The 17,807-nt window shown below is 39.1% G+C and overlaps 1 protein-coding gene across 4 annotated transcripts in view; it reads right to left on the bottom strand.

Moving 5' to 3' along the window:
• Positions 1–17,807, bottom strand: part of HADHB (hydroxyacyl-CoA dehydrogenase trifunctional multienzyme complex subunit beta) — a 40,821-nt gene that overhangs the window by 20,364 nt on the left and 2,650 nt on the right. For all 4 annotated transcript variants that reach the window (XM_019449989.2, XM_053891076.1, XM_019449978.2 and 1 more), the window contains exons 2-4: positions 11,652–11,726; positions 11,501–11,545; positions 3,191–3,290 (exon numbers count right to left, since the gene is read on the bottom strand). In XM_019449989.2, coding sequence (XP_019305534.1) covers positions 3,191–3,290; positions 11,501–11,545; positions 11,652–11,718 — 212 coding nt within the window. In that variant the 5' untranslated portion in view covers positions 11,719–11,726. The remainder of the gene's footprint in view (positions 1–3,190; positions 3,291–11,500; positions 11,546–11,651; positions 11,727–17,807) is intronic.

A 17,807-nucleotide genomic window follows, 5' to 3' on the forward strand; every position in this document is an offset into this window, starting at 1 on the left:
CTAAGCTGCTAACTTTATCTGGATCTCACCAGTTTTTCTACCAATGCCTGCTTCCTGTTCTGTTCTAATACCAAATCCATGTACTTAGTTGTCATGCCTTTGTTTCCTCCAATCTGTGACAGTTTCTCAGCCTTTCCTTGTCTTTGTGACCTTGACATTTGAAGACTAGGGTCATGGGTTTGGGGGAAGAATGCCAGAGAAGTGAAGTGCCCTTCTCATTGCTTCATATCAGAACGTGCATGATAGCAACATGTCTTATTACTAGTGAATCACTTGGTTAAAGCAGTATCTGCCCGTTTTCATCACTATTTTTCCCTTTCTGTACTCAAGTTGACTATAGAAGTGAGTCACCAGTCTGGACCTCACTCGAAGGGAGGAGAATTCAGCTCTACTTCCTACTGGAAGGAATAACAAAGGATCTGTGGACATGTTAAAAGCACCACAGTAATTAATAAATATTTAGGGGGAGAGAGTTGAGGCAACGCAAGTATCTCGTTTCTCAACATTTCTCACCTACTAATTTTAGCATTCATTCATAAATCCTCCTTGCAGCAATTACTACTGTGGTGTTCCAATGGTGATTCATTTCATCATTCCTTCTATATTCATTAGCTGAAATTCTTTGGTAAAGATGATGTGTCCCTTCTCTCTCATTTATGTATTTATTCAATTATTTATTTATTTATGTAAGATAGGATTCACATAAATATTTATTCTTTGGGTTACGATGTAATACTCTATTTTATTGGTCAAATTGTTCTAGCTTTCATCATTGGAAGTTATTTCAGATTGGTCCCTTGTCCTTTTCCCGTGTCATTTTTTTTTTTTTTTCTTAAAGCACTTCTTCACTTCCAGGCACTACAAAATGCTCCAGCCTCATCTTGTATTTTCTCTGGCTCAGCCCTGGTCACTCTTCTAGGCAGGCCTGGCTCCTTATACTGAAGAACGGTATTTAGAAACCAAGCTCTGCATGCAAACTCTGTTTAAATGTCAAAAATAAATTCCCTTTAAGTCAAAGATTAGGCCATTGGATTGAATAAGTTCATTCTACAAGTTCCTGAAAATCAAAACCTAAAAATCCAAAAATGTTTTTATTTTAATTCTGAATCACAGAAGAATTATCTGTAGTTTTCCAAATCTTTCAGAGGTAAAATGAGTTCCCTCAAATTTAGAACAGAATAATCTGGGGAAACATTGTGTGTCAATTTTAAAATGTCCAAACACTAAATTATCATTTTACAATGTTAACGCTCACATTCCTACCCTTCTCTACAAGGATGATTAGCAGATTCCCAAATCCCACTGCTGGCATCCATTCCTACGAGTGCTTCCCAAATGCCCTCCCCTTTTAAGAACCTTGTCTTCCAAATAGCACTCAAGTTAAAAGCAAAGTTTCCTCAAATTGAACAGAAGATCTTTTTCCACCTAGAAAATCATCTATTATATATAGAAGACCTATTTGTCACCTCAATCATAACATCAATCTCATGACTTGATTATTTGTCTTCTTTATAAATTCTTCTCCCTATATTGCCACTTTTGTTCTTTACATAAATATTACCTTGAAATTTTTTCCTTCTTTTCTATCAACTTTAATTTCTTATGTTATTCCAAGTTTATCTCTTCTCTGTACCACTAAGTTGCCCACGTACTTTGTCATCTCAGTCAGTTAAGATCCTGAATTAAACTAAAACACAACCACTAACAACAAAAGGAACCCCATACCAATGTGCTGAATATCTCAAATCAAACTTTAGGCAAATACTAATTACCAAAGAAAGTGTTTAAATAACGTAAGTAAATGAGATAGCTGAACGTGTTCAAATTTCTTAATAACTAGTAAAACAGCTGGAAACAAATACCTACATAGTATATAAGCAACCCTTACAAAAAAAGAATTGTCTTCCTAGCCTAGAACTTTCTACTCTTGACAGAACTTTCTTTTTCTACCCTGCTGCTGCGAAGTACGAGGCTCTCCTGTCCTCAGTTTCCTGCTGCTACAGCTTGAGATTCTTACTTTTACTGCTCTTGTCAGTAGAGGAAAAGATTACAGAGAAAAATGGCTTTACGATGCTGAGACAAGAGGGTGAGTGAAGAATCTTCACCACCACTCACTTACAGCATTAATTCTGTAAGAAAATACTCTCCAGGTTCTAAACCATATGTTTAAAAAAGAACGTGTACTGTTTGTGTATGTACACACACACAAAGGTATGCATCTTTGACAAACACACTGCTCTGCGCCTTGCTCTTTACACTTAACACATCCTCAGAAACTTTCTATATTAGTATATATTGATAGGCCTCACTCCTCTTAGCAGATGCCCAACATTCCCCAGTGCAGTAAGTTAGTGACTGCTTGTTCAAAATATGAGTATCAAAACAACCTAAACAAAACAGAACTAGTGTTTCACTTAGTTTGAACCTAGTTACCAAAGCCCATTATCAGCTTTTGGACAGACTAGGCCCCACTTGGGGATACAAAGCAGCAGACAAGTCTAAGGAGAACAGCAGTTTGGTTCTGGGAGATTTCTGTGCTCATCTAGGATCATTCTGGTTCTATTCACTTGGGGTTGTGCTATGCTGGGATTTCGACCAGCCTGTCAACTGCAATTCTGATCAGGAAGCCAAAGCAATGAATTAAAGGCCCTTCTGAATACCCACTGGCCCACAGCCTCGGTATTCAAACTTCTGAACAAGGACAGAAACAAGGTACTTATCTCCAGACAAGGAAAGCATACCTCTGCTGGAACCAAGGCATCTGGATCCACACTAGGTTTTCAAAATTGGTCTGGTTCAATCTAAAACTATACTAGGCTTGTTCATGAGAAAGGATGAAAAACAAATTTTGCCATTTTATTTTACCACTGGCCTTATTCTGTATTAATTTCATAAAGAATGCTATGCGTACATTAACCCACTAGCGACAGTATTACCGACTGGGTTACATTTGCAAAGACCACTTCTGAAAGTGTCTTAAAAGAAGAAATAAATAAAGTTACGTGTTAATTAACCGGATTTTAGTAATCATTTCACAACGTATACACATATGAAATCATCACATTGTATACCATAAAAAATCATGTCGTACAACCTAAATATATACAATTTTTATTTGCCAGTGATACCCTGAATAAAGCTGGAAAAGAAAAAAGAAAAAAAGAAGAGAACACAATCATTTAATACTTACGAAGTGCCCGACTGCAAAAATGGAATGCGAACACCCTCCACCACCACAATATTCCTTATATTGGGTTTGGCTAAGGTTTTCTTTGACTTGGTCTGGGCGGCTTTAAGGTAAAGTTCAAAGAACTATTAATTCAAATATATGAAGTCAGATGACTTTTTACCTTTTCAAAAATAGACATTCTAAGAATTACAACATTCAATGCCAAGCTGCATTTGCCACTTACCAAACCAGTTCAATTAAAAATTTTTAAAAAAGGCTAAGAAACTGACTAGCATTTACAAGTTTCCAAACGATATTTAAGGTAAATACAGAGATTATACCTAATAATGGTATATTCATTAATGAGAGTATTCATGCCATTAACGAAATTGTTTCTTTTTATCAAGTGTTTGACAATCACATTGAGAGCAGCCAATGTGTCACAGGTCTTCCCTTAATATTAGAAGTCCCGGGGTGCCTGGATGGCTTAGTCCTGCAACTGAGAGCATGCAACTCTTGATATCAGGGTTGTTAAGTTTGAGCCCCACATTGGGTATAGAGATTACTTTAAAAAATAAAAATCTCAAAAAAAAAAAAAGGAGTCTCAATAAACGATATCTACTCTTCACATAGCTTAGTATTCTTATTTTTATGTAGAAATAAAAGCCATTTGGTTGGTGATTATTGCCATTCTGCAAAAACCTAGAATGCCTCCTGATTCTGTTTGACTCAATTTATATAGTTTCTTTCCAACATCAAAAGAGCAACCTTCGTGCCAGTATAGGACTGGCACAAAAATAGACTCAGATCCCATAGAACACAACAGAGAGCCCAGAAATAAACCCATGCTTATATGGTCAATTAATCTATGACAATGGAGGCAAGAATATACAATGGGGAAAAGACAGTTTCTTCAACAAACGGTGTTGGGAAAATCAAACAGCGACATGCAAAGAATTGAAACTGGACTACTTTTTCTTACACCACACACAAAAATAAACTTTGATGAGTTAAAGACCTAAATGTGAGACCCGAAACCATGAAGTTCCTAGAAGAGAGCACAAGAAGTAATTTCTTTGATATCGGCTGTAGCGGTACGTTTCTAGATACGTCTCCTGAGGCAAGGGAGACAAAAGCAAAAATAAACTATTGGGACTACATCAAAATCAAAAGTTTTTACACAGCAAAAGAAAACATCAACGAAACAAGGCAACTTACTGAATGGAAGAAGATATTTGCAAATGATATATCTGGTAAGAGGTTAATATCCAAAATATATAAAGAATTTATACAACTCAACACCAAAAAAACCCAAATAATCTGATTAAAAATGATAGAGTGTCTGAACATTTTTCCAAAGAAGACATACAAATGGCCAACGGACACATGAAAAGATGCTCAACACCACTAATCATCAGGCAAATGCAAATCAAAACTACAATGAGATCACCTTACACCTGTCAGAATGGCTAAAATCAAAAAGACAAGAAATAACAAGTGTTAATGAAGATGTGGAGAAAAAGGAACCCTTGTGCACTACTGGGAAAAAACACAAATTGGTGCAGCCAATGTGGAAAATATTATGGAGGTTCTTCAAAAAATTAAAAACAGAAATACCGTATGATCTAGGGTCACCTGGGTGGCTCAGTCAGTTATGTGCCCAACTTCGGCTCAGGTCATGATTTCACGATTCGCGAGTCTGAACCCTGCATCGGACTCTGTGCTGACAGCTTGGAGCCTAGAGCCTGCTTTGGATTCTGTATCTCCCTCTCTCTCTGCCCCTCCCCACTCACACTCTGTCTCTCTCTCTCAAAAATAAACAAGCAATGAAGAAAAGAAGAAAAGAAAAGAAAAAAGAAAAGACAAGACATACCATATGACCTAGGAATTCCACTTCTGGGTACGTACCCAAAGAATACAAAAACACTAATTCAAAAAGATATACACACCCCTGTGTATACTGCAGCATTACTGAGAATAGCCAAAATATGGAAGCAACCCAAGCGCCCACCCATAGATGAATGAATAAAGATGTGATGTGTACACATACATACACGCACTCAATCAAATATTACTCAGCCATAAAAAAAGAATGATATCTTGGCATCTGTGACATGGATGAACCTAGAGGGTATAATGCCAAGTGAAGTAAGTCAGAGAAAGACAAATACCATATTATTTCACTCATATGTGGAATTTAAGAAACAAAACGAATGAACAAAGACAAGAAGAGACAAACAAAAAAACAGACTCTTAAATACAGAGAACTGGTGGGTTGCCAGAGGGGAGGTAGGTGGGGGAAATGGGTAAAGTAGACGAAAGGGATTAAGCATACACTTATCTTGATGAGCACTAAGTACAGAACTGCCGAATCATCACGTTGCACACCTGACCCTAATATAACAGAGTTAATTATACTTCAATTAAAAAAGAGCAACCCGGGGGCGCCTGGGTGGCTCAGTCGGTTAAGCGTCCGACTTCGGCTCAGGTCAGGATCTTGTGGTCCGTGAGCTCGAGCCCCGCGTCGGGCTCTGGGCTGGTGGCTCAGAGCCCGGAGCCTGCTTCCGATTCTGTGTCTCCCTCTCTTTCTGCCCCTCCCCCATTCATGCTCTGTCTCTCTCTGTCTCAAAAATAAATAAAGGTTAAAAAAAATTTTTAAAAAGAGCAACCTTTCTCTAATTTTTTAATTAAAAAAAAAAAAACATGAATACATGCTTGTGGCAAAGACACAAAAACAAAAACACACAACTCTAAAAGATGGAGAGTAAAACTAAATTTCCCTCTTGATGCCCTCCCCTGTCCTATCATTTCCTTTGAAGGAGATACTGCTAATTTGGCGTATAACTTTCAAACTTTTTTCTCTTTGAAGTTACATACATGCATACACTTATGTGTTATGTACAGTCTTCTGACCTGACCACGCCTACTGATATCATAGAGAACTATTTATGATAAATATCCACAATCAACTTGAAGGAAACAGTGGTCAGAGCTAAGAACCACGATAAAATGGGGTACAGATTCCCCTGTCAGCTGTAACAGAGGTGTGCTGGTGCAGGACACAAAGGCACAGGGAGATCAGCAAGGAGACTCTGGCAGACTCAAGCATGTGGTGCTAAAAGCCAGGATACAGGCAGTCTCAGTGTATGAATGGAAGGAAGGGACCAAGACAAGAGATTTTATCAAGGAAGACGAGGCATCCCGGTGACCAATCAGATATGGAAAGAACGGACAACAGGATTATAAAGGAAGTTTAGAGACTAAGAAAACCTAACTATTCTACACAGAGTAACAACTGGTTTGGGAAGAAAAATGACTTCACTCCTAAATATGCTGACTTCGAAGTGACAGAGAGACACCCAGGTGGGTATGTCCGCTTGACGAGGTAAAGCTCTGAAGACAAATGGGGTGTAGATGGGAGACCCATGAAGTACTTGCGGTTCGGAACACGGAAGAACAAGAGGCAGGTTTGACAGCAGCAGCTCACCCATCCCCCCTCTAAAGGGAGCTGGGCAGCCACAGACACCTCATCCCTGAGCCCACGGCCAAAGCTGATTAGATTCCAGGTGGGTCCTGGACCACCAAAGGACAATCCAGAGAGTGGCCAGCCAGTAACCCATGTCACCCACCTGTAAGTGATAAGCTGTGCCAGTCAGATTCTCTCTCTTAGGAATCTATGCAAAGAAGCACGAAGACAAATACTGATTAGTGGAAGCTGAAAGGATGCTGAGGGAAAACCAGGGTACTGGTAAACTGAAGTCACTTGTAAGCCAGTTATGGGGAAGCAAAAGCCTCGAGTGAGCAAAGCCAGCAGGCAGAGTGAAGAAGGATGTAAAGAAAGAAGAGAAAAGCCAGGAAAGAAGACACCACATGTCCAGGAGAAGACAGAGTAGCTGGTCCCTAGGGCTTCCTGGTTCCTACCGCCTTCCCAGCTGCAGCACACTCAAGCCCTCTTATCCTTCACTTGAGCGGGTCCATTACTCACAATTAAGGACTTGGATCTGTTGACCTCCCTACATTCAGAGGGCAGGGGGAAGGTGTGGGACAGAAGGTGAACTTGAGAGACAGCAGGAGACTCAGTAGAGATCAATGCCTGACAGCAAAAGCAGGAGAGAATCAAGGAGCACAAGATGGTCAAATGATTCAATACTCAAGGAGAATGAGGACTGGAAAGAGGCCATGAAATTGGAAGATGTGCAGATTACTCGTGACTGACCTTGGAGACAATAAAGAAATAAGGGGAAGTCAGATGACATGCCATCGTGTCCTTCCACTGACCACATGTCCCTTTTACACACTTCCAGATACAATTCAAATTCCTAACTCTTCTAATGAATTCCTGGCTTCACTAGGTTCCACCTCAACTCTCCCAAAGCATTTTCCCCTATTCAACACGTAACAAGAAGAGTGAGCCCCAGTCCCTCACACTGCTCGTGGGCTCATTTCAACCTCCCTGCCTTCATTCATGTACCCTCCCATCCGAGTGGCCTCTGCTAATTCTTACTTATCCCTCAAGGCTGGTTCACATTCCACCTCCTAGGAAACCTGTCCCTGATAACTAAGGTTACCTATAGTTTTTGCCTCTGAACTTCTGGCAACCTCTGAGGAAAAAATTGGCTATTCAAAACAATTTGGCATATTATAAAGCAATTAAACTAATGTTACAAGCCACATTTAAAAATAATATTTGCTACTCATTATGTACTGAAGTCACCCAATGGTCTCTCATTCTGTTTCTTGTGCACACTGGCTCCCAACCACATCAGAATTTTCTCAAAGGCTCCTTTTTATGTATTCCACAATGTATTCTAAGAAACTGAGTTGGGGATTAAAATATCTGGGTTCAAGTCCCTGCCCTGCCAAAACTTTACTATTTGCTGAACTAGATGGCCTCAAAAGTCTCCTCCCAACTCCAAAACCTAGGATTTTATGGCTGATACTCATTCTATATTTTACATATATAATTAAAGTCAAAGCAGATATGTTACATATTATCCCAGTGGTATACACATGTGTGTATATAGACACATAACATATATAGATATAAACACTGAACCAGCCCATAATCTCCAGTCTAATGACTGAAAACACCAACAAATTCTGTATCCCTCTACTCTAAATCCTTCATCCTAAGAGTTGTCAAGTAAGGACATTCACATGAGCTTCAAGAGGAGTAAGTTATAAAATTACTGCAACCTAAAACCTGTTCAGCATATGCCTCCCACCCCCACCCCCACCAGCTGGTCACATTCCTTTGTCTTATCATGTGCCTTCCTGTACATGATCAGCATCAACAGAAATCACTGTTATGGCACAAAAACAGACACTCAGATCAATGGAACAGGATAGAGAACCCAGAAATGGATCCACAAACGTATGGCCAACTAATCTTTGACAAAGCAGGAAAGAAGAGCCAATGGAATAAAGACAGTTTCTTCAGCAAGTGATGCTGGGAAAAGTGGACAGCGACAGGCAGAAAAATGAACCTGGACCACTTTCTTACACCATACCCAAAAATAAACTCAAAATGGATGAAAAGACCTAAATGTAAGATAGGAAGCCATCAAAATCCTAGAGGAGAAAACAGGCAAAAACCTCTTTGACCTTGGCCGCAGCAACTTCTTACTCAACACGTCTCCGGAGGCAAGGGAAACAAAAGCAAAAATGAACTACAGGGACCTCACCAAAATAAAAACCTTCTGCACAGCAAAGGAAACAATCGGCAAAACTAAATGGCAACTGGCAGAATGGGAGAAGATATTTGCAAACGACACATCAGATAAAGGGTTAGTATCCAAAATCCATAAAGAACTTATCAAACTCAACACCCAAAAAACAAATAATCCAGTGAAGAAATGGGCAAAAGACAAGAATAGACACTTCTCCAAAGACACCCAGATGGCCAACCGACACAGGAAAAAACGCTCAACATCACTCATCATCAGGGAAATACAAATCAAAACCACAATGAGCTACCACCTCACACCTGTCAGAATGACTAACATTAACAACTCAGGCAACAACAGATGTTGGTGAGGATGCGGAGAAAGAGGATCTCTTCTGTGTTGCTGGTGGGAATGCAAGCTGGTGCAGAAGCTCTGGAAAACAGTACGGAGGTTCCTCAAAAAATTAAAAACAGAACTACCCTAGGACCCAGCAATTACACTACTAGGTATTTATCCATGGGATACACGTGTGCTGTTTCGAAGGGACACATGCACCCCCATGTTTATAGCAGTGCTATCGACAATAGCCAAAGTATGGAAAGAGCCCAAAAGTCCATCGATGGATGAATGGATAAAGAAGATGTGGTATGGTGTAATACAATGGAGTATTACTCGGCAATCAAAAAGAATGAAATCTTGCCATTTCCAACTCCGTGGATGGAACTGGAGGGTATTATGCTAAGTGAAATGAGTCAGAGAAAGACAAAAATCATATGACTTCACTCATATGAGGACTTTGAGACAAAACAGATGAACATAAGGGGAAGGGAAACAAAAATAATATAAAAACAGGGAGGGGGACAAAACAAAAGAGACTCATAAATATGGAGAACAAACCGAGGGTTGCTGGAGGGGTTGTGGGAGGGGGGATGGGCTAAATGGGTAAGGGGCATTAAGGAATCTACTCCTGAAATCATCGCTTCACTGTATACTAATTTGGATGTAAATTTTAAAAAATAAAAAATAAAGTTAAATTATAAAAAAAAAAAAAGAGAAATCACTGTTAGACACCAGGGATGTAAAAAGGTTCAGGTCTCACAAGGGCTTGCAATACAGTTGTGGAGACAGAAACAAATATAAAGAAAAATAGTCTAAATGCTGGGTAAATGCTTTCCCTCTGTTGGTATTCGGTTTGACCTTCTCCCAGTTGGCAAGAATCAGGTCTATTTATGTGACTGCATAGCAAAGGCATCAGGGCAAACATCTGAATTAGGGAAAAGGTAAATGAGACAGAAAGGAATTATTCTTCATGAGACTAAAACAAATCGATACTCTAGCTAGACTTTAGAGGCTAGAAGAAATCTATTTGTTATATGACAACATTAAACTTCGCTAGATGGGATTAGGCAATAGACCTCTGAGAATATACTATATGTAAAATATAAAAATATCAGGGTGCCTGGCTGCTCAGCCAGTGGAGCATGCAACTCTTGATCTCAGGGTTATGAGTTCAAGCCCCATGTTGCGCAGGGATCCTGCTTTAAAAAAATTTTTTTTAATTGTAAAAATATAGGGGTGCCTGGGTGGCTCAGTCATTTAAACATCCAACTCTTGGTTTTGGCTCAGGTCATGACCTCGTGGTTTTGTGGTTTCGAGCCTCATGTGGGGCTCTGCACCAGCAGTATGGAGCCTGCTTGGGATTCTCTTTCTCACTCTTTCTGTCCCTCCCCCACTCCTGCTGTCTGTGTCTCTCAAATAAATTTAAAAAAAAACAAAAGCTTAAAAAAAAAATTTTAAAAAATTGTAAAAATATATATGTATCTAAAAATACCATTTTTCACTTATATTTAGTTTTCAAAGTGCTTTGAGATACCTTCATAACTATCTGAGACTCTAACAAGACTACAACTGTTATTCTTTTTTAGACAAAGAAATTAAAGCACAGGGAAGTAAAATGACCAGTTCAAGGTCACAGTGACCTGAGACAGAACTGGATGGAACAGAGTAAAGGTCTTCTGAATCCTGGTAAGATGCTTTTCTATTAAGCTATCGTCGAAGTAGAAATAGCATAATAAAACCAAAATCGTTAAATCATAGGTCAGTATAGGATCCGGGCAAAGAGAATAATGGCATGAACACGTCAGACTGTTTTTAAGCTCTGGTCATTGAAGATACATACCTACAGCAGATTTACATACCTACACTGGGCTTACCAAGGGTCTACATGACCATATAAATTCAACACATTTCCCGACTAAACAACATTCTTTTATTAACGACTTCCCCAATCACCCCTATTTCAGGAATGGGTCCTCTCCCACATGTGGATTGACAGAGAAGCCCATCATTAACCGCAAATGTAAAAAAGCGAACTTTGTCTCAAAATGTCTGTATCCTAATCATCTCCAGGACTGACAGCCGACTACACTGACCAGCAAGGTACACAGAACTGCCGTGAGTCCATCAGTAGCCTCCTGGCAACCCTACACCATGTAACGTTATTACTGGCTAGCCCTATATTGTTTTAATGTGAAGGCAATCGTGATGTTCCTGTTGCTCAGAAAAAAGAGAGAATTGGCAAATTAGTCCTGGTTTTTATTCATAATTCACAAATCTAAAAATCTAACTTTTAAACCAGAAGTGTTTATTTTATAAATTACTGTACCTGGGGCAGCTCGTAGCTGGGAGGAACAGCTTAGAGGTCTTAAAGCTGGAAGATAAAAACAGACTGTTTACAAAAAGCAGAACAATTCAATGTCTGTGTAAATTACTTATAAATCCAACTCTAATCTTAAAAAGAAAGAAGAAATACTTACAAAATCTGAGGGCCCATTTTGATGTACTGGGAAGATTTTTAAGCGTGTAAGTCAAGATGGAAGTCATTGTGAAATCTAAAAAGAGGAAACCAAAAATATACCCTGGGTTACTTGAACAATTTTGTGGCTTATAGTCTATGATCTCATCTTATCCATGGTGGCTATAAAGTACTATAAAATTACTGTATTACAAACTATCCTTCCTCTGATAATATAGCTACATTGACATGGCTTTCACAGTGCGTAAACCACTACTTTAAGCATTATTATTACACTCTTTGTAGGGACGAGAAAACTGAAGCACACGGGGACTGAGTGATTTGCCCAAAGATGCACAGCAGGTAAGGGGCAGAGCTGGGATCTGAAGCCAGGCAGTCTAGCTCCAGAGGTTACATCCTTCTCTTGGGTCAAAGGAATAGAGAGATTGCTGGACATGACCATGAAGCCACCAATGTTAATTTGTTGACTTTGAAGGTTATGCTGTGATTAGATATAATGCCTTGTGCAATGTTTGTATGTGAAGAAATGCACACTAAAGAATTTAGGAATGGTGTAGTGTCATGTCAACAACTTACTATCAACTGCTGTAAGAAAAAAAAGGTCATGTATTGTACTTGCGACTTTTTTTTTAAGTTTATTTTGTGTGTGTGTGTGTGTGAGAGAGAGAGAGAGAGAGTGAGAGAGAGCGTGAGTGAGCTGGGGAAGGGCAGAGAGAGGAGAGACTCCCAAGCAGGCTCCTTGCTGTCAGCAAGGAGCCCAGTGCAGGGCTTGAACCCACAAATCCTGATCTGAGCAAAAACCAAGAGTCGGAAGCTTAACGGAGCCACCCAGGTGCCCCTGCACTTATATTTTTAATAAGCTCATTATTGTTTCAAAATAACAAAAAAATGAAAAGACCCTACATATTAAAAATATTTAAAATACACTGCTTCCCTAAATTCTTCAAAAATGAATTCCTACAAATCAGTAAGAAAAATGGACAAAAGATATGCACACACTATTCATAAAAACAGAAATACAAATGGCTCTTAGATACATGAAGAGAAGTTCCTAAGGGAAAGGCAAATTGAAACCATAGAGACAGAATATTTGACCTGTGAAACTGGCAAAGGCTGGAAGGTTTGATACACTATCTGTTAAGAGTATGCACAAGCAGGAGCTCTCCATACTACTGTAGAGAGGGCAAACTGGGGCAATCCCTACAGAGGGCAATTTGGCAATTCACTGTCACAACTACAGTTGCCTAGAACTTTTGACCCAGCAATTCCACTTCCATGAATCTATTTCAAGGACGTTAGGTACACATGAGACAGGAGGCATTTCATTACTGCGTGTAACAGTGAAAGATCAGAAGAGTCAATAGGGAAGTGGTTAAGTAAACCAAACCACCACCACCCAGTGAAATATTATGCAGCTATGAAAGATAAGGAAATGGTTATGTACCACACAGTATATTGGTAACCTGTATTAAATGGAAAAAGTATAAAATAGGGGACAGCAGGTATTGTTCATGTTAAAAAGAGAAAAAAATAATGTATGTTATTTCCTTGTATCTGTGTAAAAATATCCCTGAAAGTAGAAAAACACATTAAAAAGGAAGAAAACTGAGGAGTGCCTAGGTGGCTTAGTTGGTTAAGTGTCCGACTCTTGATTTCAGCTCAGGTCACGATCTCACGGTTTGTGAGTTCGCTGGGCACGGTTTGTGAGTGTCACTGTGTTGACAGTGTGGAGCCTGCTTGGGATTCTCTCTCCCTCTTTCTCTGCCCCTCCCCACCTCTCTCTCAAAATAAGTAAATAACCTAAAAAATAAAAAAAGAGGAAAGAAACTGAGTAAGTAGGGGGCAAGGTGTAAGGAAGACTTGTCATTTGTCCGTCTTTTATAATTTCTCAATTTTGAAACATGTTTTAACTTAAAAAAAAAAAAAAAAAAGCTGGTGAGATTTGCCTATGAAGACTGTGGTAGCCAGCCTCCAAGACGGCTCCCAATAACCTCCACCTTTTGGTATTCCCATCCTTGTACAGTTGCCTCCCACATCATACAGCAGGTGGCCCATGTAAACAAAAGAATACAACACAAGTGACTGTGTCATTTCTGAGATCAGGCTATAAGAAACACTGCAACTTTGCTCTTGGTCCTTGTGATCCCTCACTCAGGGGGGAAGCCAGCTGGCACATCTCGAGCCAACACCTGTGAAAGGATTCACATGGTGAGGAACTGCCACCTCCTGCCAACAGTCACATGAGCTTGGACGTGGACCCTCAAGTACAGGCAAGCTCTCAGATGATGACAGCTCTGGGCAACATTCTGATTGCAACCTCATGAGAAATTAAGTCAGAACCACTGAACTAAGTCACCCCCCAAAAACTGTATGAAATAATAAATTTTTGTTTTAATCTGCTAAATTTTGGGGTAATTTGTTACAAAAATACAATAGAAAATATAAAAGTCTTGTTTAACTTCTCTTGGGTCTTTACAGACTAAAAAGAGGATGCCCTATGACTTCAATAAAGAAAAAAAATTACATTTTTCCAAATATATGGATTGAAAAGAGATGAAGGAATCCAAACTCCAGGCTCACCAGCCTAGGGATGCTCAAAAGACTTTGGCCAGGGAGAGACAAAGTGGCCCATGAGATGAGCACCACTGTTTCCAGAAGCTACCCATGATGCCACATGAGTCCTGGATACAAATTCCCTTAAGTTCATCTTAAGCATCATAAAAATAATCAAGCAAATGTCGATAAAGAAAAAGGAGTGGGTGTGGGGGACCTTGCTCCAATAGATACCAAAACTTTCTATAGAAATACCAGGAACTGGGGCACTTGGGTGGCTCAGTCAGTTAAGCATCCAACTTCAGCTCAGGTCATGATCTTGCTGTTCATGAGTTTGAGCCCTGCGTCGGGCTCTGTGCTGACAGCTCAGAGCCTGGAGCCTGCTTCAGATTCTGTGTCTCCCCCTCCCCCAATCACGCTCGCGCGCTCTCTCTCTCAAAAATAAAATAAACATTGGGGCGCCTGGGTGGCTCAGTCGGTGAGCGGCCGACTTAGGCTCAGGTCATGATCTCGCGGTCTGTGAGTTCGAGCCCCGCGTCGGGCTCTGTGCTGACGGCTCAGAGCCTGGAGCCTGTTTCAGATTCTGTGTCTCCCTCTCTCTGACCCTCCCCCGTTCATGCGCTGTCTCTCTCTGTCTCAAAAATAAATAAACGTTAAAAAAAATTAAAAAAATAAAATAAAATAAAATAAACATTAAAAAAATAATTAAAAAACAACACGAGGAACTAATAGTGCAACGCTGCCACAGGAGCCAATAAAACTAGTCAATAGAACAGGATGTAGCAAGTTCAGAAGCACACTCAAGTGCAAAAGAATTAAGTATGTAATGAAGATAACATTTGAAATAAACAAGAGAAAGATGAATTATTCAATGGATTTGTTGGGGAAAATGGCTAATCATTTGGAAAAAACTTTAGGCCCATAACTCATACATGCACAAATCAAGTCCAGACAGATTAATCTAATTATTCATAAGTTAACTATAAAAGTACTAGAAAAAAGTGTCAGAGAATATTTTCGTAATCTTATATGGGGCAAGCCTTCCAACATATGTCATAAAATCCCGAAGGCATAAAGGAAAAGAGAAACTAATGGATATGATTAAATTAACATGTAAATATCTACACAGCAAAAGATACTAAAAGAAAGTTAAAAGGCGAACAATAGATTCAGAAAAAATATTTGTAACACATAAAACAAAGGTTTAAGTAAAACAAAGGGTTAGTATCCATAATCCATAAAGAACTGTTACAAATGACAGAAAAAAGAGAAATAATATACAATGGAATCTGTGGTTTTCACCCAAATACCCATTTCACCCCGGTATGCAGTTGCCATATGTCGTTTACATGGGATTGAATCCAGCCCAACTCCAGGGTTTAAACCAATTAGAATAATTTCATTTTCTTTGTCAAGATCATTGGTTCGGATAACCAAGGCCTAAAACAATTGTGCATGGTATTGACTTAGGGATAATCTAGTCAGTCTGACATGCAAATCTTCTGCCTGGAATTCTGGAATATAAATCTTTCCTTCTGCAGCTTGGCACAGCTACCACAGTTTGTAAACATGAAAAAAGTTAGTCTAAGCATAGAGAGCTGACCCCCAAAAGAGGACAGAGCCGAGACTTTCAGAAAAGGAAACTAGAAAAAAGGAAAACTGCATCATATCTGAAGTCCATCCTCCCTTTGTGCTTTTCAGCTATTAGTCAGTAAATCCCCTTTAATAACCCAAGCTGAGTTTAATTTTGTTCTTTGAAACTAAAAGCCTCCTTACTGATACACCACTAAAAAGACAAAAACAAATGAACAATTCACAGAAGTAAAAATGTCAAATAAACAAAATATTAAATGTTCAACCTCACTAACAATAAAAATATTTTTAAAATCAAAACAAGGTATCATTGTGGGGTTGTAAGATTGGCAAAAATTAAAAATATGGCTAATACATAACTCTAGTAAGAACGGATCCATTTGAGCACTTCCATATACAGTTGGTAGTGGTGTAAACTGCTAAGGCCTTTTTGGAAGGCACTTTTTAGTCATCTGACAAAATCTGAATTGCGAATCCTCGAATTGGTCTTTAACCTGTAGAAATACTCAAGACGTATATGTAGCATACACAGATCTCTGGCCTACAGAAAGAGTCAAGATGTTCATTGTAGCACCGTTTGCCTCAGTGGAACACTGGAACTAATGTAAAAGCACACCAGTAGGAAATGGTTAAATACACTACAGACATACCATGGAACACTGCACAGCAGTTTGGAAAGAAAAATGAAACACAGTATACATGTAAATACTGACAGTGGAAAGATGTCCACAATATACATTAAATGAAAAAGCAACGCGCAGAACAATATATACAGTAAGACACCCACTTATTGCAGAGGGAGAAACAAGTCCATAAAGCTACGAGTCTACACACGGAATGAATAAAGGGCTTTCATTTTATATTCTTCTGTCTTCTCAAAAAAATTTTGTTACAATGAGCATTTTACTTTTTATGTACAGTTTAATTCTAGTTTTAAAGTCTACATAAATTAATATTTATATATATGTAAGTACACAAATGCATAAAAAATGTCCAGAAAAATACATTGCAAAATGTTAAACAGTAGTTATCTCTGGGTAGTGGAATTATAGGTATATTTATTTTATTCTCTGTAGTTTCTGAAAAATACTTAATATTATGAAATCAATAATTAAAAATATATTTTAAAAAAAGAGACAAAGCAAACTACCCTATGGAAGGCTGACCTTTACTGTCATTTGCTCTAACCTTTAGGAAAGAGACATTTGAACTCAAGAATTTGGGAAGCGTGGAAACTCAGCAGAGTAGTCTAGAGCAGGGTGTGGAACTACAGAAAGATGCATGAAGTTACAGGCACCTGGGTGTAAAGAAAAGGAAAAACACCCTAGGTAAGTAATGAAAGCCAAATGGAGCGGCTTAACAGTTCACTGTTACAGTGTCATTAAGACAATATGATGGTGGCACAAAAACAGACACTCAGATCAATGGAACAGAATAGAGAACCCAGAAATGGACCCACAAACGTATGGCCAACTAATCTTTGACAAAGCAGGAAAGAAGAGCCAATGGAATAAAGACAGTTTCTTCAGCAAGCGATGCTGGGAAAAGTGGACAGCGACAGGCAGAAAAATGAACCTGGACCACTTTCTTACACCATACCCAAAAATAAACTCAAAATGGATGAAAAGACCTAAATGTAAGATAGGAAGCCATCAAAATCCTAGAGGAGAAAACAGGCAAAAACCTCTTTGACCTTGGCCGCAGCAACTTCTTACTCAACACGTCTCCGGAGGCAAGGGAAACAAAAGCAAAAATGAACTACAGGGACCTCACCAAAATAAAAACCTTCTGCACAACAAAGGAAACAATCAGCAAAACTAAAAGGCAACTGGCAGAATGGGAGAAGATATTTGCAAACGACACATCAGATAAAGGGTTAGTATCCAAAATCCATAAAGAACTTATCAAACTCAACACCCAAAAAACAAATAATCCAGTGAAGAAATGGGCAAAAGACAGGAATAGACACTTCTCCAAAGAAGACGTCCAGATAGCCAACCGACACATGAGA

The sequence above is a fragment of the Panthera pardus genome, unplaced genomic scaffold, assembly GCF_024362965.1.
Source record: "Panthera pardus isolate Hobbes unplaced genomic scaffold, ASM2436296v1 HiC_scaffold_26, whole genome shotgun sequence".
In the NCBI taxonomy this organism is placed as follows: domain Eukaryota; kingdom Metazoa; phylum Chordata; class Mammalia; order Carnivora; family Felidae; genus Panthera; species Panthera pardus.